Source organism: Oncorhynchus keta, chromosome 15, assembly GCF_023373465.1.
Source record: "Oncorhynchus keta strain PuntledgeMale-10-30-2019 chromosome 15, Oket_V2, whole genome shotgun sequence".
In the NCBI taxonomy this organism is placed as follows: domain Eukaryota; kingdom Metazoa; phylum Chordata; class Actinopteri; order Salmoniformes; family Salmonidae; genus Oncorhynchus; species Oncorhynchus keta.
In genome coordinates, this window is record NC_068435.1 from 30,845,438 (window position 1) to 30,873,095 (window position 27,658).

Genomic DNA, 27,658 nt, shown 5'->3' on the forward strand with positions numbered 1-27,658 from the left:
CACTAACTGCATGTGAACAAGGCCTAAAGCCCTTTGGTGCAGTGAGAGGCACATAGCAATCAGCAGCACTCCACTGAGATGTGTCCATATTTAACCACACACACACACACACAGGCACACACACACACAAACATACACACACAGCCTTACGCTAAACAGTTTAGTGTCCATTGCATTTCATCTCCTGTAGAGGCTTAATCCCGAGGCTAAGCAAACTTCCCACCTCACACGTCAACACCCCTCTGACAACATGAAGGAAATAAATATACAAAGTGAAAAAGGGAGAAATAAAGAAAATGAGGAAGAGGAGGAGAGTAGAGGGAGGATAGAGGAAGAAAGAGACAGAGAGCATGGAGTGGGGGAGAGGAAGACAAGAGGGGTTGATAATCAAGTGAAGAGTAGCAACAGGAGGGTGGGAGAGGGAGAGAGAGAGAGAGAGAGAGAGAGAGAGAGAGAGAGAGAGAGAGAGAGAGAAGAGGAGAGAGAGAGAGAGAGAGGGAGAGTGTGAGAGAGATGTAACACTGTACATAGCCATAATAGGACATTTGAAATGTCTCTATTCCTTTGAAACTTTCGTGAGTGTACTATTTACTGTTCATTTTTGATTATGTATTTCACTTTCGTTTATGATCTATTTCACTTGTTTTGGCGATGTAAATATATGTTTACCATGCCAATAAAGCCTTTTGAATTCAATTGCAAAGAAAGAGGGAGGGACGGAGGCATGGAGAGAGAAAAGTGGAGAGAGAGAGGGAGGAAAGGAGTGGGGGAAGGAGGCATGGAGAGAGGAAAGTGGAGAGAGAGAGGGAGGAAAGGAGTGAGGGAAGGAGGCATGGAGAGGAAAGTGGAGAGAGAGAGGGAGGAAAGGAGTGAGGGAAGGAGCCAAAAAAGCTCTTTGGAAGTGGAAGAGTTACTGACGAAGAAGCACTCAGTCAACCCACTGAATAAATTGCTGGTCCCCCTCCAGCGAAACCAGTGTGTTGGTCGGTAACACTCTGTGCAAGCTAATGCCATCTGGCAAACACTGACACCAACCACTGACTGAGACACAATGCCCCTCTGTCAGCTCACAAGAAGCTTTGCTCAATGCCAATTTAACCATTACAACAGCAAACCCAAGCGTCAAATCTGGAGGAAACCTGGCACCATCCCTCCAGTGTGTTCCATAACGGTGAAGCATGTTGGTGCCATCATCATGTTGTGGGGATGTTTTTCAGCAGCAGGCACTGGGAGACTAGTCAGGATAGAGGGAAAAGTGAATGGAGCAAAGTACAGAGAGAGATCTGAAAACCTGGGCCAGAGAATTCAGGACCTCAGACTGGGGCGAAAGGTTCACCTTCCAACAGGACAACGACCTTAAGCACACAGCCAAGACAACGCAGGAGGGGCTTCGGGACAAGTCTGCGAATGTCTTTAAGTGGCCAAGCGAGAGCCCGGATTTGAACCGGATCAAACATCTCTGGAGAGACCTAAAAATAGCTGTGCAGCGACACTCCCCATCCAACCTGACAGAGCTTAAGAGGATCTGCAGAGAAGAATGTGAGAAACTCCCCAAATACAAGTGTACCAAGCTTGTTACGTTATACCCAAGAAGACTCAAGGCTGTAATCGCTTCCAATGGTGCTTCAACAAAGTACTGGGTAAAGGGTCTGAATACTTATATATATATATATATATATATATATATATATATATATATATATATATATATATATATATATATATATATATATATATATACATACATACATACACACACACAATCTAAAAACCAGTTTTTACTTTGTCATAATGGGGTATTGTTTGTAGATTGATGAGAAGATTTTATTTGATTTTATCCAGTCAAGAGGTCTGGAAACTTTCCGAATGCACTGTATATGGTACATTTCAGCTGCAGAACAAGATTATCTTTGCAAGCCCCCGAACTCTCTCTCGGCACATGATATTCCGTTGCTAATTTAAATTGAAAAGTATAAATTATGTCAATTAAAATAACGTTACTGGTTACCTTAATCACGGTAATCACATGTTCAAGTAATATGCCAAACGCTAGTTACAGTTGAAGTCGGAAGTTTACATACACCTTAGCCAAATACATTTAAACTCAGTTTTTCACAATTCCTGACATTTTATCCTAGTAAAACTTCCCTGTCTTAGGTCAATTAGGATCACCACTTTATTTTAAGAATGTGAAATGTCAGAATAATAGCAGAGAGAATGATTTATTTCAGCTTTTATTCTTTCACCACATTCGCAGTGGGTAAAACGTTTACACACACTCAGTTAGTATTTGGCAGCATTGCCTTTAAATTGTTTAACTTGGTTCAAATGTTTCCGGTAGCCTTCCACAAGCTTCCCACAATAAGTTGGGTAAATTTTGGCCCATTCCACCTGACAGAGCTGGTGTAACTGAGTCAGGTTTGTAGGCCTCCTTGCTAGCACACGCTTTTTCAGATCTTCCCCCAAATGTTCTATAGGATTGAGGTCAGTGCTTTGTGATGGCCACTCCAATACCTAGACTTAGTTGTCCTTAAGCCATTTTGTCACAACTTTGGAAGTATGCTTGGGGTCATTTGTAACCAAGCTTTAACTTCCTGACTGATGTCTTGAGATGTTGCTTCATTATATCTATCCACATAATTTTCCTTCCAGTCCCTCCTGCGACAAAGCACACCACAACATGATGCTGCCACCCCTGTGCTTCACGGTTTGGATGGTGTTCTTTGGCTTGCAAGCCTCCCCCTTTTTCCTCCAAAAATAATGATGGTCATTATGGCCAAACAGTTCTATTTTTGTTTCATCAGACTAGAGGACATTTCTCCAAAAAGTATGATCTTAGTCCCCATGTGCAGTTGCAAACGGTAGTCTGGCTTTTTCGGTTTTGGAGCAGTGGCTTCTTCCTTGCTGAGCGGCCTTTCAGGTTATGTCGATATACAGTAGGACTCGTTTTATTGTGGATATAGATATTTTTGTACCTATTTCCTCCAGCATCTTCACAAGGTCCTTTGCTGTTGTTCTGGGATTGATTTGCAGTTTTCGCACCAAAGTACGTTCATCTCTAGGAGACAGAGCGCGTTTCCTTCCTGAGCGGTATGATGGCTGCGTGGTCCCATGGTGTTTATACTTGAGTACTATTGTTTGTACAGATGAACCTGGTACCTTCAGGCATTTGGAAATTGCTCCCAAGGATTAACCAGACTTGAGGTCTTGACTGATTTCTTTTGATTTTCTCATGATGTCAAGCAAAGAGGCACTGAGTTTGAAAGTAGTACTTGAAATGCATCCATAGATACACCTCCAATTAACTCAAATTGACTCAAATCATGTCAATTAGCCTATCAGAAGCTTCTAAAGCCATGACATAATTTTCTGGAATTGTCCAAGCTGTTTAAAGGCACAGTCAACTTAGTGTATGTAAACTTCTGACCCAGTGGAATTGTGATACAATGAATTATAAGTGAAATAATCTGTCTGTACAATTTTTGGAAAAATTACTTGTGTCATGCACAAAGTAAATGTCCTAACCGACTATAGTTTGTTAACAAGAAATTTGTGGAGTGGTTGAAATGCAGGTTTTTCAACCACTTCAAATGTATGTAGAATACTATCATAATGTGATCTTGCAGACATTCATTCAGTTTTGATTAAACAAGCACCATTCGTCAAAGTGACTTGTTATCTGGGCAGGCGAATGAGTAGAGCAGACCCAGTTCTATAAAATCAATCATATTTTAAGCTATCGGCAGGAGACTTCCAGAGACTTCTAAAACGCAGCCATATCGTTTAAATGATCATCGGAGCTAATCAATGCCAAGTTTCTACCCCTGACGCTGGGTTGGGAGTTTTGGAGTTTGGATGGGTGTCCTACCTGACGTTGTCGTGGCGTTGGATGTAGATCTTGTGGAAGATCCTTTCAGGAGGCTTCAGGAAGTCTTCTTTCATCTCCATCGCCACGTTCCTGGGCAACAAACTCATCAGAAGTCGCTCCTTTGTGTGTGGGTGGGTGAGAGAGAGAGGGACAGCGTGAGGAGAAGGAAAGAGAGGTAAACTTAAAAGTCAATCAGACTTGAGAATATGAGAGGAGAGTGTTAGTGGTGGTGCAGATAAGAAAAGTGAGAGATAAAAGGTGGTGGAACAAACGGAATTGGGAGAAAAAAAAGTGTGAATGAGTCACCAAGTGTGTTTAAAGAAATAATATGAGAGAAATATAGAAGCCTGATTTTACCCTTATGCCTTCTGTTAATGTGTGTTTGTGTGTCTGCATGCTTGTGTGTCCGTGGGAATTTGTGTGTGTGTGTGTGCATGTGTGTGTGTTTCTACCTGTTTCTCATTCTCATCCTCCATGCGTAGCCTCTCCTCGATGCAGTTGCGTGCCTGTAGGAAAGCCTTCCTCTGTGCTCGCTCAGTCAGGATGCGCACAAACAATCCAGAGAGGTTCACACTGGTAAACAGCACTGTGTTGGCCACCAGCTGCAAGCAGAAAAACAACACAACATTATGCCACTTAGAATACATAACTTCATAATCTTTCATCCAAAGTGACATAGGATCCCTGCGGAAATTGAAGGTGTGGCTTCAGTATTCCTAGTCCCATGCTCTCACACCAACTGAGCGACACTATGCTCTCAAGTTAAAGACAGTCTTAAATACCAAATACATGATGCAGCTTTGTTCCAAAATCCTAGGGGAAACACTGGCACATTTCTTTTGTGGAACGAGAAGGTCACTTTCGGTAATTCTTTATTACCACAACCGCCAAGACGTCAATCTGACTGTTTGGAATTTTTGGGAATTTTAATAACTTCCTTTCAATAAAAACATTGAACCGACCTGTCTCTGACTTTTCCAAATGAAGTGTATTTAACACTCTAGCAGTCCTTTGAGATAAATATCATAAAAGACTAAAACTAAAGCACCATGACGGTCGAAATGACCGTATGCATGTTTAACAGTAGAATAGCCGGCAGTCAAATAAATCAAATGTAATATCCACAATCACAGAGAAATCATTCATATTTAGTTTAGGAAGGTCATATTAAACATGATACAAAAGACAATTTATTTCAAAAGAACAGAATAGCATGTTGAGTTTTATGTATAGGTACTTACAGTACTTGCCGAGGCTATATGGCTTCGCCATGCCAATGAAATCAACTTGTCAATTTAGCATACATAACACGCTTGTATTCATTTCCCTGCCCAACCACAGTCAACACATATACTGTATTTTACAGTAAGAATATAAAGGGATATAACAGAATACAATTCATCACTGTTTTCCACCAGCACTCACAAGAGGAGGAGTGGAGTCGTGGTTATACTAGGAAAAGGTTAGATTATTACCATATTCTGTGCCATTTTGAGAGTTGTTTGGCAAAACCAGGTGAATTTGGAAAGCTTAGAATCTGCTCTCTCCGATAGGGAATAGCAATCAAAACATCTTGCCAGCATGGACCTCTACAGGATGATTTGAAAAAGTGTTTTTTGGTCAGCTCTTTGTCAGTGGATGCTGTCAATGTATGCTGCACTGGTCATCAGTCTCAATTTGGCAATTAATACTTTTGTCACCCATCAGACCATTATCTATTTAATCTTGTCTTTGGGCTCACATCTATTATTATATGTGTGAAATTTGTTTCAATATACTGTAGTTTAGGCCCGGTCTGGATGGGCCGTTAGCTAATTGAACATTATAAAAATAATTAATTATTTTAGCTGTTTATTATGGAATATTTACAAAATTGAAATATTGAAATATCACCAGTCAAAATCCCGGCGCTCCGTGGGTTAAAAAGCCATTATGTTGACGTCATCTGAAATATAGACTGACTGATGCGGTGCCACTGCGCTGTGGTGAGATGATAAAGGAAGAGGCGGTTGTGCGCTGTGGTGAGATGATAAAGGAAGAGGCGGCTGTGCACTGTGGTGAGATGATAAAGGAAGAGGCGGCTGTGCGCTGTGGTGAGATGATAAAGGAAGAGGCGGCTGTGCGCTGTGGTGAGATGATAAAGGAAGAGGCGGCTGTGCGCTGTGGTGAGATGATAAAGGAAGAGGCGGCTGTGCGCTGTGGTGAGATGATAAAGGAAGAGCGGCTGTGCGCTGTGGTGAGATGATAAAGGAAGAGCGGCTGTGCGCTGTGGTGAGATGATAAAGGAAGAGGCGGCTGTGCGCTGTGGTGAGATGATGTGGTGGTGAGATGATAAAGGAAGAGGCGGCTGTGCGCTGTGGTGAGATGATAAAAGGAAGAGGCGGCTGTGCGCTGTGGTGAGATGATAAAGGAAGAGGCGGCTGTGCGCTGTGGTGAGATGATAAAGGAAGAGGCGGCTGTGCGCTGTGGTGAGATGATAAAGGAAGAGGCGGCTGTGCGCTGTGGTGAGATGATAAAGGAAGAGGCGGCTGTGCGCTGTGGTGAGATGATAAAGGAAGAGGCGGCTGTGCGCTGTGGTGAGATGATAAAAGGAAGAGGCGGCTGTGCGCTGTGGTGAGATGATAAAGGAAGAGGCGGCTGTGCGCTGTGGTGAGATGATAAAGGAAGAGGCGGCTGTGCGCTTGTGGCTCTAATTCACACCACTGCTCATTCTGTTTGCTACCAATATGTTGTAGCCTAACTTGTCACTCTGATCTCAAAAGGGACATTGAGACATTTTTGGCAATCAAGCCCCTTTTTGTACTTACCCAGAGTCAGATGAACACATGGGTACCATTTATGTCTCTGTGTGAAGTTTGAAGGATGTTGAAGGTAGTTTCACTACCGTTAGCAGAATGACTGGCAGACTGGACCCATTCAATCTGGCCCAGGGGATGTTTGAATAAAAAAATTTAATGTTAATAGGAAATTCTTATTTTGGGTTAAAAAAATACACTCCAGGCCGCTCTTGAATGTCTACAACGAGAAAGTATGGAGAAATGGGCTCCCAAGTGGCGCAGCAGTCTAAGGCACTGCATTGCAGTGCAAGAGGCGTCACTACAGACGCTGGTTTGATCCTGGGCTGTATCACAACCGGGCTTGATCAGGAGTTCCATAGGGCGGCGCACAATTGGCCCAGCATCGTTATGGTTAGGGTTTAGCCGGTGTGGGCAGTCATTGTAAATAAGAATTTGTTCTTAACTGACTTGCCTAGTTAAATAAAGGTTAAATATTAATTAAATGATAATGGACATGTACGTTTTCAAATTACTGCCATTTTCAAATAAGCTTGTTTTCACCTTTGTTGGTAAACAATGTAATTGAAAACAAACACTGCATAGCCTCAAAGCATGGTTAAAAGTATAATTGTATCTCATGGATGGTCAGTCCTTGCATCCATAGCTCTGTCTATGAATGTTACAGTGGTTACATTTTCCAGTCCCACTCCTCAGCTATTTACCAAATCAGTGGCCGGGTGCTCCGCTTTGGTATTCTTTGAACTGCTGATTGACCCTTTAATGCATAAAATGCCAAGTGAAGCTGAGGTAGTAGAAACCACCTGGCCTAAACACATTGCACATTAACGGACTGATACATAGTATAGACAGAGGAAGAGAAAAGAGATGTACTGCACATTCACAACCATTAATTTGAAGTCAAAAATGAAGTATTTGCTTTGTCTTGTCAATACACATTTGGAAGCAATCACTCAGTGTGTGTGTGTGTGTGTGTGTGTGTGTGTGTGTGTGTGTGTGTGTGTGTGTGTGTGTGTGTGTGTGTGTGTGTGTGTGTGTGTGTGTGTGTGTGTGTGTGTGTGTGTGTGTGTGTGTGTGTGTGTGTGTGTGTGTGTGTGTGTGTGTGTGTAAGCACAGAGGGGTAAACATAAGTGGGCTATGCTTCCAGCTGAGTGTAGGTCAGGTAGGAGAGAACAACAGATAGACAGAGCCTGTGTAAACTGAGTGTTTTCCATGTGGCTGAGCATGACTGGGCCTGGAGATGTGACCTTTAACACCCAAACACAGACACACACACATGCACAAGCAAACACACACACACACACATACACTGTATGTCAGCCTGTCTTCCTCACCAGCAGTAATTTTTTCTATAGACCCTGATTGGTGATTCACCACTGATGTTTACAAGGTCTGCTGTAATACAGTTGAAGTCGGAAATTGACATACACTTAGGTTGGAATAATTTAAAACTCGTTTTTCAACCACTCCCCAAATTTCTTGTGAACAAACTAAAGTTTTGTCAAATCGGTTTGGACATTTATTTTGTGCATGACACAAGTAATTTTTCCAACAATTGTTATCAATTATCAAGTGCTTGTCAAATTGTGAATGAGTAACTGATGTAGTGTGTACAGCCTGCGAAAAAAAAACAAAAAACAAAGCAGAGCTCATTCAATTCATGCCATTCAAGCTACATTTTTCAAATCATCATTAGAGTCTCATCGTGCAGCCTTAGAATGTTTTAAAAATAACATATAGGCCAACGTTTGTATCACAACTAAAGTTATATTAATAACTCTAAATTAACCACATAAGAGTATCTATTTCTTTGTTAACCTCTCAACACAGAATATCCGCATGTGTGCACTCCGTCAAATCGTTTGGAGAAAATATCCTTTCTATTTTACTCAGCTTTGTTCAATTGTATTCTTCATACTATACAATAATGCCACGGAATTCGAAGAAAATCTGGTCTGCTAAATGAACTAGCGTTGCCCACATCCATTTGGCATAGCCAGAGTGTGCTATTCTGTTCTGTTCTTCTGAAATAGACTCAATTTTCTTCATATCATGCTTCTTTAGACCTGTCTAAAAATAAATGATGGATTTATTGTGATGGTGTAGGTTACATTACATGGATTTATTAGACTTGTTAAAATGTAGATGTTCCAAAGGACTGCATCAGTGGCTTGCAGGCTATCTGTGGAAGCCAGGAGATGCTACATGGGTTTATTTTAATTAACGGTCAATTACCGTGAGACCGAAAGTTATTTGCTTGAAAAATCACCAGCTGAAGAAATTTCGTGACCGCCACAGCCCTATTCACAACCGCAAATCATGTGTAACCATGCCAGCCCAATATCTCCACATCTGGCTTCTGTACTTGCAGGATCATCTGAGGATGGGGAGCGGAGTCCTGAGGAGTATTTCTGTCTGTAATAATGCCCTTTTGTGGGGGGAAAACTAATTCTGATTGGCTGGGCCTGGCTCCCCAGTGAGTGGACCTGGCTCCCAAGTGGGTGGGTTTATGCCCTCCCAGGCCCACCCATGGATGTGTCCCTGCCCAGTCATGTGAAATACATAGATTAGGGCCTAATGAATTACATTTTCAATTGACTGCTTTCCTTCTATGAACTGTAAATCAGAAAAAGCTTTGAAATTGTTGCATGTTGCGTTTATATTTTTGTTCACTATAGGTCAATGATAGACTAGTAAGAACAAGCAGCTCATTTAGACAACACAATACAGGCAACAGCATCCAATAAGTTAATTAGTTATACTGTACTGTAGGGTGTGTGATTGTATTTGATGAGGACAAGCTTATATTGTCAACATGAATAGCAAATGGGATAAGCTGGGATCTGACCCGATCCCCAAGGCACAAGAAATCCATGGTCTCATGTCTGCAATGCAGACAACGAGACTCAAATATCATGATCACACATGATTGGTGTGGTGTACTGGTGGACTCTTATAACAGAATTTAGCAATGCTGTAGTGGATAATCAGAAGAGGGAACATAATCATTTTATGTCCTTCTCACTCTGACTGAGATTTGGTTATTATTGGTTTGTTTACACCACACATAGCCTCACTGTGACCCTGAAGGGAAGGGGGCCTATAGGCTTGTTTGGTGGTTGTTGGTTGGTTGAAACACAGGTCCTTTACGGTCATACCACTGAGCTAATCTCCAGGCTTAATGGATTAGCTTTCCCTTCCTAGGCTGTACTCTGCTACCGCTAGCGCTGTCCTTCACACACCGTCCTCCTGACACACGTATAGGCTACACGAGCAAGATATTACATGCCACATGCTAAAGGAAGAAAGCAAATCAGAGCTGATATGACTGAGGGCTAAACTTCTCCATGACAGAGAGAGAGCGAGTGAGCGAGAGCAAGACCAAGAGAGAGAGAGAAAGAGAGAACTTGTTGAGACTGTCAAGGCATTTTTGGTATTAAGTTCTTTGGGTTTGCTTGACCTTTTATTAACTGTCTGGTTGTCTAGTATCTGGTTGGGGTCATCAACCACTGCCTACTTCGGTTCTATCCAGTCTGAGCACTGTCTGTCTGGTCTCTCTGTGTGGTCCTGTTTGTTTTGTTCCACTCTGTTGGCAGTATAGGGTGATATGAGGTTGGGTCATGTTATTAGACATACAGTGCATTCAGAAAGTATTCAGACCCCTACCCCTTTTCCACATTTTGTTAAGTTACAGCCTTATTCTAAAATGGATGAAATAATTGTTTCCCCTCATCAATCTACACACAACACCCCATAATGACAAAGCGAAAACAAGTTTTTAGAAAGAAAAATACCTTACTGAATTATAAATAATATAATTTTCAATTTTTTGTTGTTGTTGCATACAATATACTGTAGCTTAGTATTTTAATTATTTATTTTATAGGCCTACAGTCATTACTGTTCATCTTTTTCAAGGGTGTCAATCATTTAGGCACACACATCACGGACCCAAGTCAAATCAGTCACGCAGGCTATTTTGAAGTCAATGGTGTGAGACAGATACAGCTCTATTGCCTATTTACATGTCCACCCCCCTCCCTCCTACCTCAGTAACATGAGACTATTAGCCTAGAACTGAAGCAATGTCAACACGGAAAGCCTGCTTATACTTTGACTGACCAGACATGGGCTCGGTTTCCCAAAAGCATATTAAGGGTAAATTCATCGATAGAACCTTCCTTCGTAGGAGAATCGTTAAATCTCCGAGCAGGGGAAAGCCAATGTTATTGACGTTGCTCTTGAAAACACTCGTAATCAAACGCCTGCCTCAGACCACTCGTAGAACAGCCAAGCGCGTCGTTTTTTGCCCTCCTGCGTCACTTTATACACAGAAAGGTCGCTGCTAAACATAGAATCGAATGGTTCGTCCGTCTCTCTGTGACCGCCGTTAACTTCAGAACAAAGTTGACTACAAATAAAGTTGCCAATGTCTTTGTAATTGATACAAACAATAAAAGTATAAAAATACACTTCAAATTAAAACCGAGATGATTGCATTAAAACATAGCATAAACAGTAGGCTATAGGTCTATTTCAATCATATTGAAATACATTTCAAGTTCAATCCATTAAGTTATATGTTGATACTTGTAGGTTACTGTCTGTAATTTGTCTCAATATATTATATGATGTCTAGCCTAATATCGGTGATTTATTGCTGGGCACAGATGTCAATTCAACGTCTATTCCACGTCGGTTCAACGTAACTTCATTGAAATGACGTTAAAATAACACTGACTCAACCATTGTGTGCGAGTGGAAATAAGCCGCATCAATATCTGCAGCCGTAGATGGTAATATGAGCGGATCCGTCGTCGGTATTGTGAAATAATGTTAATGATGAGGTACGATTTGATTGGAGAAAGCTAGTATGAGAGCAGCTCTCCCTTTCTTTTGATTTTATCAGCAGGATATTGGCTCCAACAACGCACTTAGCGACCATTCTCTCCGCGTGGTGTTTTGGGAAAAGCATGTTACATGTTCAGCCATTGTAGGAAAGATGAATCGTTAAAGCACTCGTAAACCTAAATTCCAGGCCCTGCTCTCCTGTCTGCAGTTGTGATCACAATCAGCCACACGTCATTGAAGTCCGTGTTTAGATTGAACTACTGAGCACCTCTCCGCACGTTATCGCACACGGCTTTGCACTTTCCACTATAGCATACATCCAGCACGCGCTCCTTATAAAAAAAACAGCCTGCCTTGAGTTCACTGATGTTTCTATTCTACATAAATCTAGGGCATTACAGATATAAAACCGAAACATATTTCATTTCAAAATCAAAGCAGGCGGACAAGCAGTGCTCAGACATCGTATGAATCGCGCGCAAGTCGGTGACCCCCGCCGGTCGCTGTCCACTTGATGGTGCTGAACTTCATATTGACAGGCTCATTCTTCCTCTCGCTTTTCCCTTATCTGTTCGAGATTAAAGCCCCATTATCCATGATTCGAATAGCCTAGCCTGGTGGTTAACTATGTATAGCCTACTTACCGTTCTCCATAATTTCTGCGTCTCAACTGTCACGGAGGTGGCTGTCACAATTATATGAGAGATGGCAATCATTATTCCAAACATCACTGCTAACAGAGTCCGCACCGGCAGGAGCGAGTAGGCAACGAATGTAACCAGCATGAGCTGCCACATGCCTCGCTCCGGGTTGGTCGGGGGCTCCAGCCCCACCGCGCCGAGGGAGAAGGGACAGCAGAGGAACGAGAAGGTGAAGCCGAAGAGCAAGGTCAGGTTGACGATCTGCTGGAGCTGGGTCACCTGAAGGTATTTGACATTGGTGACAATGAAGAGGGACACGAAGACGATACAATGTACCGGATGGGACCCCTTGGAGATGGTCAGATTGGGGCCGGACAGCAACTCCACCACCGCCAGCGTCGATGCCATGACGATGAGCACCGCCAGGGCTTTGAGAGTGGACGTCTGCTCCAGCTTTAGATTGTAGTTCTGGAACAGAGACTCCAGCTCCTTGCAGTCGAACTCATCCTCGCATGCGATGGTAGTCAGAGGGACGCCTGGTGGACAATGGCTTTTCTTCCGCCGGGTTTTGACTTTCTGAAACGGAATTTCCTCCATGTCAGGGCCATTCATAAACTAGACACTGGACCACACAGCGCGCCACAGACCGACGCCGGGAAACAATCAAGCACGCAGCAGTCTAGAGAGGAGAGCGTCCCGGATCACTAAGGCTGGAGGACTGGCCTGCCACTGTAATCTCCTGACGCGCGACATGCACTATCCACAGGTTGAAATCCGTTGCTCGTCGAGATCAGTCACCAAGGAAACGTGCAAGCATGTTCGCCCCTTGAGCAAGACACCAAAAAGTATTTTTCGTTTCACTTCGGCAAGGACAACATCATGGAAACAGAGTCCCGCACACGACGGTCGAGTTCTGAATCTAACAGCTTTTCGCAAGGCTCAGATTGGATCACGCATGCGCATTATGAGGTGGAGATAAGACACGTCTCAGTAACTCAACAGACAACAAGACAAAACAGACTTGAGAGGTATGGAGGACCAAACATGCCAAAATTAGAAATACATAAATGCACATATAAATGGATAAATAAATGAATAAATCAGTTTAGACTTTAATGTCTGTGTGTTGAGTTATTTTGAGGGGACAGCAAATTTACACTGTTATACAAGCTGTACACTCACTACTTTACATTGTAGCAAAGTGTCATTTCTTCAGTGTTGTCACATGAAAAGATATACTCAAATATTTACAAAAATTTGAGGGGTGTACTCACTTTTGTGATATACTGTATGTATATATATATATATATATATATATATATATACACACACACACACACACACACACACACACACACACACACACACACACACACACACACACACACACACACACACACACACACACACACACACACACACACACACACACACACACACACTACCGGTCAAAGATTTAGAACACCTACTCATTCAAGGGTTTTTCTTTATTTTTACTATTTCTACATTGTAGAATAATAGTGAAGACATCAACACTATGAAATAACACATGGAAACATGTAGTACATTTATTTTATTTTTGAGATTCTTCAAATAGCCACCCATTGCCTTGATGACAGCTTTGCACACTGTTGGCATTCTCTCAACCAGCGACAGCTGGAATGTTTTTCCAACATTCTTGAAGGACTTCCCACATATGCTGAGCACTTGTTGGCTACCTTTCCTTCACTCTGCGGTCCAACTCATCCCAAACCATCTCAATTTGGTTGAGGTTGAGGTATTTTGGAGGCCAGGTAATCTGATGCAGCACTGCATCACTCTGCTTCTTGGTAAAATAGCCCTTACACAGCCTGTAAGTGTGTTGGTCATTGTCCTGTTGAAAAATAAATGACAGTCCCACTAAGCCCAAAACAGATGGGTTGACGTATCGCTGCAGAAGGTTTTGGTAGCCATGCTGGTTAAGTGTGTCTTGAATTCTAAATAAATCACAGACAGTGTCACCAGCAAAGTACCCCCACCCATAACACCTCCTCCATGCTTAATGGTGGGAAAAACACATACAGAGATCATCTGTTCACCCCATCACACAAAGACATGGCGGTTGGAAGCCAAAATCTTCAATTTGGACTCCAAACCAAAGGACACATTTCCACAGGTCTAATGTCCGTTGCTCGTGTTTCTTGGCCCAAGCACGTCTCTTCTTATTATTGGTGTCCTTTAGTCGGGGTTTCTTTGCAGCAGTTTGGCCTGATTAACACAGTCTCTGTTGAGATGTCTCTGTTACCTGAACTGTGTGAAGCATTTATTTGGGCTGCAATTTCTGAGGCTGGTAACTCTAATGAACTTACCCTCTGCAGCAGAGGTAACTCTGAGTCTTCCATTCCCGCGGTGGTCCCCCTGAGATCCAGAATCATCATATAGCGCTCAATGGTTTTTGCAACACCACTTGAAGAAATGTTCAAAGTTCTTGAAATATTCCATATCGACTGACGTTCATGTCTTAAAGTATGGAATGTCATTTCTCTTTGCTTATTTGAGCTGTTCTTGCCATAATATGGACTTTTAAGAAGCACATCTGTTAATTGAAATGCATTCCAGATGACTACCTCATGAAGCTGGGGAGAGAATGCTAAGCTGTCATCAAGGCAAAGGGTGGCTATTTGAAGAATCTCAAATTTAAAATATATTTTGATTTGTTTAACACTTTTTTGGTTACTACATGATTCCATGTGTTATTTCACATCTTCCCTATTATTCTACAATGTAGAGATGTTTTAAAACGTAAAGAAAAACCCTTGAATGAGTAGGTGTTCTAAAACCGTTGACTGGTAGTATATGAGAAACTTATCCTTATTTTAGATTTGTGTTTTCTCTTTAAAAACGAAACATAGTATGGCATATGTTTTTGGTTTTTATATTTATATATATAATTTATTTCTGTATTTCTTCCTCTAATATGATAATGAGGGGGTGTCAATCAAACATCTGTGGGTGGTATCTAACACACCATTGGTTGATCAATTTCAGCATTGCTCGGTGAAGCCAGCCACGATAACAATTAGCCACAATTGTGGAATTTGCGGTTCACCTTCAAAATAAAAGTCCCGCAGCAAATTTTTTATTTTCTTCTAATATATGTTTCTTTTACATTTAACTAATCAAGTCATTTAAGAACAAATTGTTATTTACAATGACGACCTACACCGGCATAACCCAGACGACGCTGGGCACATTGTGTGCCGCCCTATGGGACTTCCAATCACAGCCGGTTGTGATACAGCCTGGATTTAAACCAGGGTGTCTGTACTGACGCCTCTAGCACTGAGACGCAGTGCCTTAGACTGCTGAGCCACTCGGGAGCACTTTGTTTGCATTGTACATCCTTGCCTGTGGATCTTGAGTCCATGAAATGTGCAGCGCTCTCACTCACTTTTTTTTAAAATTAGAAAATACACAGTGCTGGAAAAAATATTTCTGGAAAACAAAAATTCTATCAAAATGTTAGATTGACAAAGTAACTAAAAATCTAGGCTATAGTTGCCTATAGGTAGGTAAATTGAGATTTCTTCCCTTTCCTCTCTCTCTGGCGGTGGCGTGAATGATGAATAACTATTGGCGTGTGTGCAGAGGCCCGTCTGTCAGAGGCTTGACCACTTGGAGCTGGCCAAATCTGACATAACAGTCACAGACAGAAAACTCTACCAGAGGTTTCTAAAACAGCTGTCCTCAAAACAGTTTGTTCAGGAATTGGGGCTCATGTCGGCCTAAATCACACTTGAACTCGCCCTAGTGTCTGATTGCTTAGCTTACAGAAACGCAGGCAAACTGATCCAACACATGAACCTTATCACATCAAAGAGATCTAGGAACCAAATTCTCAGCGTTTCTACCTTGATGTTCATAAAACTCCATTGTTATTACAAATTGAAGAGTGCTCATTTAGTAAAGTTAGATCAAAGCGGAATCAATGTCTTGCAAGATCACATAATGATTCATTAGTATATTACATAAACTTGTATAAAGGCTAATGGTGCATAGCAGTCGCCCTCGCAGTGGTAGACTACGTGTAACAACACCTGCACAGGATCGGTACATCCGAACATCACACCTGCGGGACAGGTACAGGATGGCAACAGCTGCCTGAGTTACACCAGGAATGCACAATCCCTCCATCAGTGCTCAGACTGTCCGCAATAGGCTGAGAGAGGCTGGACTGGGGGCTTGTAGGCCTGTTGTAAGGCAGGTCCTCACCTGACATCACCGGCAACAACGTTGCCTATGGGCGCAAACCCACCGTCGCTGCACCAGACAGTACTGGCAAAAAGTGCTCTTCAATGACGAGTCGCGGTTTTGTCGCACCGGGGGTGATGGTCGGATTCGCGTTTATCGTCGAAGGAATGAGCGTTACACCGAGGGCTGTACTCTGCAGTGGAGGGTCCGTCATGGTCTGGGGATGTGTGTCACAGCAGCATTGGACTGAGCTTGTTGTCATTGCAGGCAATATCCACGCTGTGCATTACAGGGAAGACATCCTCCTCCCTCATGCGGTACCCTTCCTGCAGGCTCATCCTGACATGACCCTTCAGCATGACAATGCCACCTGCCATACTGCTCGTTCTGTGCGTGATTACCTGCAAGACCGGAATGGCAGTGTTCTGCCATGGCCAGCGAAGAGCCCTGATCTCAATCCCATTGAGCACGTCTGGGACCTGTTGGATCGGAGGGTGAGGGCTAGGGCCATTCCCCCCAGAAATGTCCGGGAACCTGCAGGTGCTTTGGTGGAAGAGTGGGGTAACATCTCACAGGAAAATAGGCAAATCTGGTGCAGTCCATGAGGAGATGCACTTCAGTTGGTGGCCACTTAATACTGACTGTTACTTTTGATTTTGACCCCCCTTTCCGCCTTTGTTCAGGGACACATTATTCAATTTCTGTCAGTCACATGTCTGTGGAACTTGTTAAGTTTATGTCTCAGTTGTTGAGTCTTGTTATGTTCATACACATATTTACATGTTAAGTTTGCTGGAAGTAAACACAGATGACAGTGAGAGACAATTATTTTTTTGCATTTCCAAATCAATAACACTAACAAAAGGGTTGAATTGTTCAACATGTGCAGTAGATGCTAACATGGCTTTGGTGATGAAAGGTACATAATGTATTTGGTATCAGGCCACTGCATGCTGTGACATGGGCATGGATGGTGACACATCTTCAGGGGTGGCAGGTAGCCTAGTGGTTAGAGCATAGGGCCAGTAACCAGAAAGGTTGCAAGATCTATTCCCAGAGCTGCCAATGTAAAAATCTGTTGTTCTGCCCCTGAACAAGGCAGTTAACCCACTGTTCATTGAAAATAAGAATTTGTTCTTAACTGACTTGCCTAGTAAAATAAAGGTTAAAAAAATATATTTTAAAAATGGTGTCCTTCAGTGGTACCGAAAGCAAGGGTCATACCTGGGAGTACAGGAACACTCTCTGTCTCACAGCTGTTCTGTCAACATGTATTGTATGTAACCACACAAACTGATAAGGATGCAATCACCGACTTATATTAATTTAGTCTACTTTCAATCTTATCTGGGATATACAGTTGAAGTCAGAAGTTTACATTCACCTTAGCCAAATACATTTAAACACAGTTTTTCACAATTCCTGACATTGAATCCTAGTAAATAGTCCCTGTCTTAGGGCAGTTAGGATCACCACTTTATTTTAAGAATGTGAAAAGTCAGAATAATAGTTGAGAGAGTGATTTATTTCAGCATTTATTTATTTCATCACATTACCAGTGGGTCAGAAGTTTACACACACTCAATTAGTATTTAGTAGCATTGCCTTTTAATTGTTTTACTTGTGTCAAATGTTTCGGGTAGCCTTCTCACGCTTCTCACAATAAGTTTGGTGAATTTTGGTCCATTCCTCCTGACAGAGCTGGTGTAACTGAGTCAGGTTTGTAGGCCTCCTTGCTCGCACACGCTTTTTCAGTTCTGCCCACAAATTTTCTATAGGATTGAGGTCAGGGCTTTGTGATGGCCACTCCAATACCTTGACTTTGTTGTCCTTAAGCCATTTTGTCACAACTTTGGAAGTATGCTTGGGGTCATTGTTCATTTGGAAGACCCATTTACGACCAAGCTTTAATTTCCTGACTTATGTCTTACGAAGTTGCTTCAATATATCCACATAATTGTCCTCCCTCATGATGCCATCTATTTTGTGAAGTGCACCAGTCCCTCCTGCAGCAAAGCACCCCCACAACATGATGCTGCCACCCCCACAACATGATGCTGCCACCCCCATGTTTCACGGTTGGGATGGTGTTCTTCGGCTTGCAAGCCTCACCCTTTTTCCTCCAAATATAACGATGGTCATTATTGCCAAACAGTTCTATTTTTGTTTCATCAGACCAGAGGATTTTTCTCCAAGAAGTACAATCTTTGTCCCCATGTGCAGTTGCAAACCGTAGTCTGGCTTTTTTATGGCGGTTTTGGAGCAGTGGCTTCTTCCTTGCTGAGCGGCCTTTCAGGTTATGTTTATATAGAACTCGTTTTACTGTGGATATAGATACTTTTGTACCTGTTTTCTCCAACATCTTCACATGGTCCTTTGTTGTTGTTCTGGGATTGATTTGCACTTTTGCACAAAAGTACGTTCATCTCTAGGAGACAGAACACGTCTCCTTCCTGAGTCATATGATGGCTGAGTGATCCCATGGTGTTTGCACTTGTGTACTATTGTTTGTAGAGATGAAGGTGGTACCTTCAGGCATTAGGAAATTGCTCCCAAGGGTGAACCAGACTTGTGGAGGTCTACAATTTTTTGTCTGAGGTCTTGTCTGATTTCTTTTGATTTTCCCATGATTCAAGCAAAGAGGCACTGAGTTTGAAGGTAGGCCTTGAAATACATCCACAGGTACACCTCCAATTGACTCAAATTATGTCAATTAGCCTATCAGAAGCTTCTAAAGCATGGCATTTTCCCAGCTGTTTAAAGGCACAGTCAACTTAGTGTATGTAAACGTCTGACCCACTGGAATTGTGATACAGTGAATTATTAGTGACATAATCTGAATGTAAACAATTGTTGGAAAAATGACTGTGTCATGCACAAAGTAGATGTCCTAACCGACTAGTCAAAACTATAGTTTGTAAACAAGAAATTGTGAAGTGGTTGAAAAACGAGTTTTAATGACTCCAACCTAAGTGTATGTAAACTTCCGACTTCAACTGTATATGTTTTAGTTGACACCTCTGTGATGTGTCTGGTTTACATTAATATAAAAATATTCACCCTGGACATAATACACATTTTTAGTCCTTTTTAATCATGAGCTCTAAGGGATGTCTTTGTGTTTAAGTTACCACAGAAGATAGTAAAAGTTATTGTGAAGAACAATGTGACATACATGCCATGAAAAAGTTATTGTTTTGTAATCTAATAATTAAAAAAAAAAGTTGTTTATACAACATTGTATTGCATTTGGTAATTCCCTAAATGTAGCCTTTGAAAGCCTTGATAGTTGCATCCTACTTCAGGGAACTGTCTGCAGACAGCCGACGACAGGGTGGCAGATTTTTTTATGTGCTGCTCTAAAGTTCTGTAGCCTAGCAGACTCACCTGGGGATAGAGTGATGGACATGTTCGTTTTGATAAAAGTCTGGGAGACTTTTACAGGGAGGAGAGAGCATCAGTTTTGGAGCGAATACAATAAATCCAATCCAACCAGTGACCCTTGTTAATATATGATGTTGTCACACAGTCAGACTGCCATAGAGAAGGAGGCTTACATAGACCATCAAGTATACTATTTTGAGTGTAGCTTACATCTCTGTGCTCTGGAGTGAGCGCAGGTAGTCGGTCAGATGGTTCTGGAATACCATTCGGTCTCTGTAGCACCTGGAGATAGACGGAGAGAGTTTGTGAGTGTGCTAGAAAGAGATCCCTAACCTCCTACTGGCCCAGGGCCTAGTATCATGCACTATAAAGGAAAACAAACATTTCATGACTTACTGACATGGAGTGTTCCATGTTCCTGCTGGTAGCAAGCCTCAGCCTGGATGCAGAGAAATGTCCTGACTTGTAGTATGGTTGCATATCTATCTCTACCAGGCTCTAAGAGATCAGATGATAAACGTGCAGAGATTAACAAAAGAAAATGGTACATGTATTTCAGTAGAGGCTCCTCAGAGGAGGAAGGGGAGGTCCATCGTCCTCAGTGAATTTCATAAAAATAAAAAGTGAAAAATAAAAAGTTATTCTTTTTAGATAAAACTAAATATATTACCGTAATCAAATAATTGATTAAAACACACTGTTTTGCAAAGAAGGTCTACAGAAGCCTCAACAGCACTCTGTAGGGTAGCACCATGGTGTAGCTGGAGAACAGCTAGTTTCAGTCCTCCTCGGGGTACATTGATTTCAATACAAAACCTAGGAGGCTCATGGTTCTCACCCCCTTCCATAGACTTACACAGTAATTATGACAACTTCGGGAGGACATCCTCCAATTTATCAGAATAGGTGGTGAGTAGTTGACTCAAAGAGAGAGAAAGACAATAACTTAAAAGTGTTGAACAAATTCATTTCTTCAAAAATGAAGAAGGAATGGAGAGAGAGCTAGCTATATTTTGTTGTATTTTTCCCCCACTTAGCTAGTGAATGCAGCTAGTTAGTTTAGCCTACAGAAACACACGGCTCAACAGAGATTGATGCTATGTCAGCTAGCTGGCTATGCCTATCCAACACTGAAACTATTCCAAGTCAAGGTAAGCTTTTGATTTTATTAATTTATTGCCACCGGGGCCCACCAGTGTAATTGCTGTTGACTGTACACTGTACTGCATGATTGTAGTGGGTTTACTAACAATGTTGACGTTAATACGGTGACAACGATGTAGGCTGTGTGTAGCGGTTAGCTGTTATGATAGGAAGGTTTGGCTTGGAAAGGTTTTTTGCTAGTTCACATACAGATGATTTGTTGTCACTAAAGTCCACAAGCAAAGGTAAAAGGTGAGAGAAGGAAAGTGTAGATGCGAGAACGAATTAAACAATGATCAAAGGGATCATGCTGTTTATATGTGGCTGCTATGAAAGTGTGCGTGTGATCAGGGGTGTATTCATTCCGCTGATTCTATTGAAAAAATGTTTCTTAAACGGAAGCAAATAGAATAAAATGGGGATAAACATAAATTAATTTGTCCAATAGAAACTCTCGTTTGCAACTGTTGGACTAATGATTACGCCCTAGATCAGCTAGATGCAGGCAAGAGTGTGCAAGGCGGTATTGAATGTGTCAATGTCAGTCATTTCTCTCGACCTGTGCGCCTACGTTGTAAACTTTCATTCAAAGGCTAGGTTGAAGCAACCTCATGATGGGTATAGGGAAATGTGTTTCTTGTAGTAGCCTAAACCTATTGATGTTACATTGAGCTGGGTGAATGGAATATGAATGGCAGTCATCCAATATGCTGTAATAGAACTAAGGCCATGCTCATCATTTATTTTCGGCTTCCCTCATCTTAATTAAATGGCACCGACCACCACTGCTGTATTTAGCGTTCATGTATCAGTTGGCCTACTTCACATTCAAGTCCGCAAAGGACAACAACAGAGCTGATTAAAAGTATGCATGCCATTTGTTGATAAGGACTATGACAAATGACATGGCATACGTGAATTTATATCCAGCTAAGCTATTATGCTGTATTATGGCACCACGTCACATCTCACTAACAATTGCTAAGGCGAAAATGCAAATTCCACTATTGTGGCTAATCCATATTGTGACTAGCTTCACATAGGTGACTTATTCCATAATGACATCATTCTCCTCCTTATTCGACTGTAGTTAGCTAGCTATTAGCTTAGATGCATGTGATTGTTGCAACCACGCTGCTTATTATCTATTTTAAGGTTGAATGTTAGATAAGCTTTAGGCTATTTACTGTATAGAGCCCCACAGTGGAGGTGTCATAATACCTAGCTGTCAAACAGGGAAATGGTTCAAATCATTTTCCCACCATTCATTTTTCCCATAGGGGATTTTAGAAACACTTAAAATAAGGCCTGTGTTTTGTGTAGGCTTAGCCTGGCATGACGATTTGATAATCATGTAAATCTCTCTCAGACAAGGTGATTTATCAATATATTTGGCTCTATTTATTATTTTAATTTCAAAAACAATAACGGGGCGGCAGGGTAGCCTAGTGGTTAGAGCGTAGAGGCGGCAGGGTAGCCTAGTGGTTAGAGCGTAGAGGCGGCAGGGCAGCCTAGTGGTTAGAGCGTAGAGGCGGCAGGGTAGCCTAGTGGTTAGAGCGTAGAGGCGGCAGGGCAGCCTAGTGGTTAGAGCGTAGAGGCGGCAGGGCAGCCTAGTGGTTAGAGCGTAGAGGCGGCAGGGCAGCCTAGTGGTTAGAGCGTAGAGGCGGCAGGGCAGCCTAGTGGTTAGAGCGTAGAGGCGGCAGGGTAGCCTAGTGGTTAGAGCGTAGAGGCGGCAGGGCAGCCTAGTGGTTAGAGCGTAGAGGCGGCAGGGCAGCCTAGTGGTTAGAGCGTAGAGGCGGCAGGGTAGCCTAGTGGTTAGAGCGTTGGACTAGTAACCGAAAGGTTGCAAGTTCAAATCCCCGAGCTGACAAGGTACAAATTGTTCTTAACTGACTTGCCTAGTTAAATAAAGGTTTAAAAAAAGGGGGACCCACCAACTCCATATTAATGCCCATGATTTTGGAATGAGATGTTGGACAAGCAAGTGTCCACATACATTTGTTAATGTAGTGTAGCTATATGTGCTACACATTATTGTTTAGGGGGTGCTAATGTGAAACATGGCCTTTGTTGAACGCAGCCCAGTCAAATGCAATTGAGCATTGTGCCGTGGCATTGATAAATGACGTGTTAGATTTACCACCCACAGACGTTTGCTTCATTATCTTATTGAAATACAGAAATAAATAAATGAAGAAATAATATAAATGAATCAAATTAAAGAAAGTAAGTGGGATTTATTATTTAAATAATGATTTATCTTTTTAAATGTACATTCGTCCATCGATTTATTGAGCTTTTTACGTGTGCGTTTATCCATTTGTGTGTGCATTTATTCATATATTTGTAATTACGGCAGATTTGGTCCCCCATAGAGAGGTCGCACTACAGTCCACACTGTAGTTGAATTTGCTTAAACTTAAGCAGCTTACTGAGATTTATGTACACAAATTACAACGAGTATGGCCTTTGGAGGCCCAGAACACAATTAAAGTCTGTGTATAACATGTATCAGCTACAGGCCTATGAATAACATAATTGCTGTATAATGGTTGTATTGCAGTATAACATGCTATCCATTTATAGACTGTGTGCATTGCCCAATTAGAGGAACAGTGACATGTTCACACATTTGTGAGCAGCTGTACAAAATAGCAATGCACAAGGGAGGAGACCACCGGTGTCTTTTTAAATAGACAGTCAAATCACCTCTGCCAGGTGAAGAGAGTTGTTTGGAAGATACCAGGAATAATATCGGATGTGTGAATCATTGTGTGAACTATTGTGTGTGTGTGTGTGTACGTGCGTATCTGAAGGCCTGTGTGTTTGTTTGAAAGAAAGAGGGAGGGAGGCAGAGAGAGAGAGAGAGAGCATTTTCTTTCAAGGCTATGTCATCTTTAAAGTTCAAAGTAAAGTTGTGATGTCAGACTGAACATCCTGACCTGTTTCCAGACCACAAGTGGAGCAAATAGCAAACAGCCAAGCATTCAGAGGCATGAGAGGATGGTGGATCCAAAATATCGCTTTGTCATTCTCCCTATCTGTCTCTCTCCTCTCTTGAACAAAAAATACTCAATATTGCAGAGCTCACAGGTCCCCCTCTTCCCTCTCTAGTACACTACAATGTTTTGTTATCTTTAGATCATACACATTGAACACACAGAGAAACCATAAGATACTGTAGAATGTGAATCCACATGAAAAACTCTCATATTGGACACGGTTGTGAACATACAGTGGGGAGAACAAGTATTTGATACACTGCCGATTTTGCAGGTTTTCCTACTTACAAAGTATGTAGAGGTCTGTCAATTTTATCATAGGTACACTTCAACTGTGAGAGACGGAATCTGAAACAAAAATCCAGAAAATCACATTGTATGGTTTTTAAGTAATTAATTAGCATTTTATTGCATGACATAAGTATTTGATCACCTACCAACCAGTAAGAATTCCGGCTCTCACAGACCTGTTAGTTTTTCTTTAAGAACCTCTCCTGTTCTCCACTCATTACCTGTATTAACTGCACCTGTTTGAACTCGTTACCTGTATAAAAGACACCTGTCCACACACTCAATCAAACAGACTCCAACCTCTGCACAATGGCCAAGACCAGACAGCTGTGTAAGGACATCAGGGATAAAATTGTAAACCTGCACAAGGCTGGGATGGGCTACAGGACAATAGGCAAGCAGCTTGGTGAGAAGGCACCAACTGTTGGCACAATTATTAGAAAATGGAAGAAGTTCAAGATGATGGTCAATCACCCTCGGCCTGGGGCTCCATGCAAGATCTCACCTCGTGAGGCATCAATTATCATGAGGAAGGTGAGGGATCAGCCAAGAAATACACGGCAGGACCTGGTCAATGACCTGAAAAGAGCTGGGACCACAGTCTCAAAGAAAACCATGAGTAACACACTATGCCGTCATGGATTAAAATCCTGCAGCGCACGCAAGGTCCCCCTGCTCAAGCCAGCGCATGTCCAGGCCCGTCTGAACTTTGCCAATGACCATCTGGATGATCCAGAGGAGGAATGGGAGAAGGTCATGTGGCCTGATGAGAAAAAAATAGAGCTTTTTGGTCTAAACTTCACTCGCTGTGTTTGGAGGAAGAAGAATGATGAGTACAACCCCAAGAACACCATCCCAACCATGAAGCATGGAGGTGGAAACATCATTCTTTAGGGATGCTTTTCTGCAAAGGGGACATAACAACTGCACCATATTGAGGGGAGGATGGATGGGGCCATGTATCGCAAGATCTTGGCCAACAACCTCCTTCCCTCAGAGCATTGAAGATGGGTCGTGGCTGGGTCTTCCAGCATGACAATGACTCGAAAAACACACAGCCAGGGCAACGAAGGAGTGGCTCCGTAAGAAGCATCTTAAGGTCCTGGAGTGGCCTAGCCAGTCTCCAGACCTGAACCCAATAGAAAATATTTGGAGGGAGCTGAAAGTAAGTATTGCCCAGCGACAGCCCCGAAACCTGAAGGATCTGGAGAAGGTCTGTATGGAGGAGTGGGCCAAAATCCCTGCTGCAGTTTGTGCAAACCTGGTCAAGAACTACAGGAAATGTATGATCTCTGTAATTGCAAACAAAGGTTTCTGTACTAAATATTAAGTTCTGCTTTTCTGATGTATCAAATACTTATGTCATGCAATAAAATGCAAATTAATTACTTAAAAATCATACAATGTGATTTTCTGGATTTTTGTTTTAGATTCCATCTCTCACAGTTGAAGTGTACCTATGACAAAAAATTACAGACCTCTACATGCTTTGTAAGAAGGAAAACCTGCAAAATCGGCAGTGTATCAAATACTTGTTCTCCCCACTGTACATATTATGTATCTCTAAGCGAGTGTGTAGATACAGTATGATATAAACACCATATCCGGTTACTGCACAAAGCTAGTTGATTGAAGAGAATCATTTCCTTATAGCAGCCCCCTCTGCTATTGCACCCTTGTATGTGTGTATTGTATTACATGGTCAAAAGCAATTAAACATGAAAGCTCATGTTTTAAACAGGAGATCTAGATAACATCAGTCTAAATCAGACACAGTTAGAGGAATCAGAAACACGTGTCTCATCTTTGCAATGCTTGGTAGCGTTGCAGCCACCCTGCCTGCCTGTCTCTCTCTCTCACTCTCGCTTCCGCTCTCACTCTCTCCTCTCTTTCCTTCTCTCTCTCCATCTCCCTTCCTATTCAGCCGTTTGGCATTTAGAAGGTAGCTCCTCCTCAGTCATTACCAAGAGAAGATTAGTCATCTGTCAGAGGCAAAATGACAGCCACACACACACACACAGTCTCTTCCTGTCCCAGATGAGGAGCGGGCGAAGCCACATGTCCACCGGGCAGAGTCTCAGCTCGTCAGTCCTGCCGGTCGACAACACCATCCCCACACCACCTGTCCAACTGTTGGACTTGTCTCTCCACCGGGGAAGTGGGCCAAGAACACAGCACTCTCTCCAATTATCCTCCCTCAAACTGACGACTCCTCACTTCCTCTCTTTCTCTCCTACCACTCATGTCTGTCTTTCTCTCCTCTCCTCTACCATAGGCACACCTACGTGAAGCAGAACACTATTTCACCCAGGCAAACAGTCTCCTCAGTGTTTAGCAAAAAAACAGAGAGACAGACAGACAGAGTCGAGCTAGCAGTATCTGATGAATCTGCTGTGGATGTCTCTGGTATACAGTTGATGAATATTGCATCAATGGCTTTCCTGGCTTTCATGCAATATCTTTAATACAGATCTTTGTTCACTACGATCTGATACTTTAGGTTTCCTTTACAGTACGTGTCCCAAACTATGGCAAACTGTCCGATATCAGGGACAAGCATAACATTCCTTTATGGTTCCAGGAGCGTGTGCTGCTGATTACAAATCTAAGTAAACGTCGAAAAAATACTCCGTATAACAATCCCCATGTGTTCCGTAGATGGATGTAAAAATGGTTTCTAACTGGGAGAGAAGTCTCCGGAAAAAAAAAACATGTCAGAAAAATAATCTATTGTGTTTACCAGACGATTTACCTGGTTGCTTCTGGTGTCAGTTTAGCATTTGAGATTGGCAAGTGGATAGAGACATACATGAGAAACTCCTTCTGAGAAAACCTTTTTGACAGACTGGTTGTCTGAGCTGCCTGTCACAGTCCCTCAAGCTGACACTAAAAACATCCCCCGCACTACGGTTGGCTCACACAAAGGTGGGAATAAAAAAACAAGTAAAAAGCTATGGCCAGAATCTTGCATTCGGAAAGTATTACGACCCCTTGACTTTTTCCTCATTCGTTACTTATTCTAAAATGTATGAAATAATTGTTTTTCCTCATCAATCTACACACAATACACCCTAATAACAAAGCAAAAACAGGTTTTCAGAAATGTATCTCAAATAAAAAACAGAAATATTTACATAAGTATTCAGACCTGTTACTATGAGACTCAATATTGAGCTCAAGTGCATCCTGTTTCCACTGATGATCCTTGAGATGTGTTTACAACTTTGATGGAGTCCACCTGTGGTCAATTCAATTGATTGGACATGATTTGGAAAGGCATACACCTGTCTATATAAGATCCCACAGTTGGCAGTGTATGTCAGAGCAAAAACCAAGCCATGAGGTCAAAGGAATTGTCCATAGAGCTCTGGGACAGGATTGTGTCGAGGCACAGATCTGGGGAAGGGCACCAAAACATATCTTCAGCATTGAAGGTCCCCAAGGAACACAGCG

General features: G+C 42.2%; 2 protein-coding genes across 3 annotated transcripts in view; both read right to left on the minus strand.

The window, feature by feature from the left end:
- LOC118394766 (adenylate cyclase type 1-like) overlaps positions 1-13,231 on the minus strand; it is a 61,693-nt gene extending 48,462 nt beyond the window's left edge. For both annotated transcript variants that reach the window (XM_052463842.1, XM_052463841.1), the window contains exons 1-3: positions 12,159-13,231; positions 4,321-4,470; positions 3,869-3,987 (exon numbers count right to left, since the gene is read on the minus strand). In XM_052463842.1, the coding sequence (XP_052319802.1) occupies positions 3,869-3,987; positions 4,321-4,470; positions 12,159-12,767 (878 nt within the window). In that variant the 5' untranslated portion in view covers positions 12,768-13,231. The remainder of the gene's footprint in view (positions 1-3,868; positions 3,988-4,320; positions 4,471-12,158) is intronic.
- LOC118394762 (solute carrier family 22 member 23-like) overlaps positions 1-27,658 on the minus strand; it is a 457,726-nt gene that overhangs the window by 295,495 nt on the left and 134,573 nt on the right. The window lies entirely within an intron of this gene.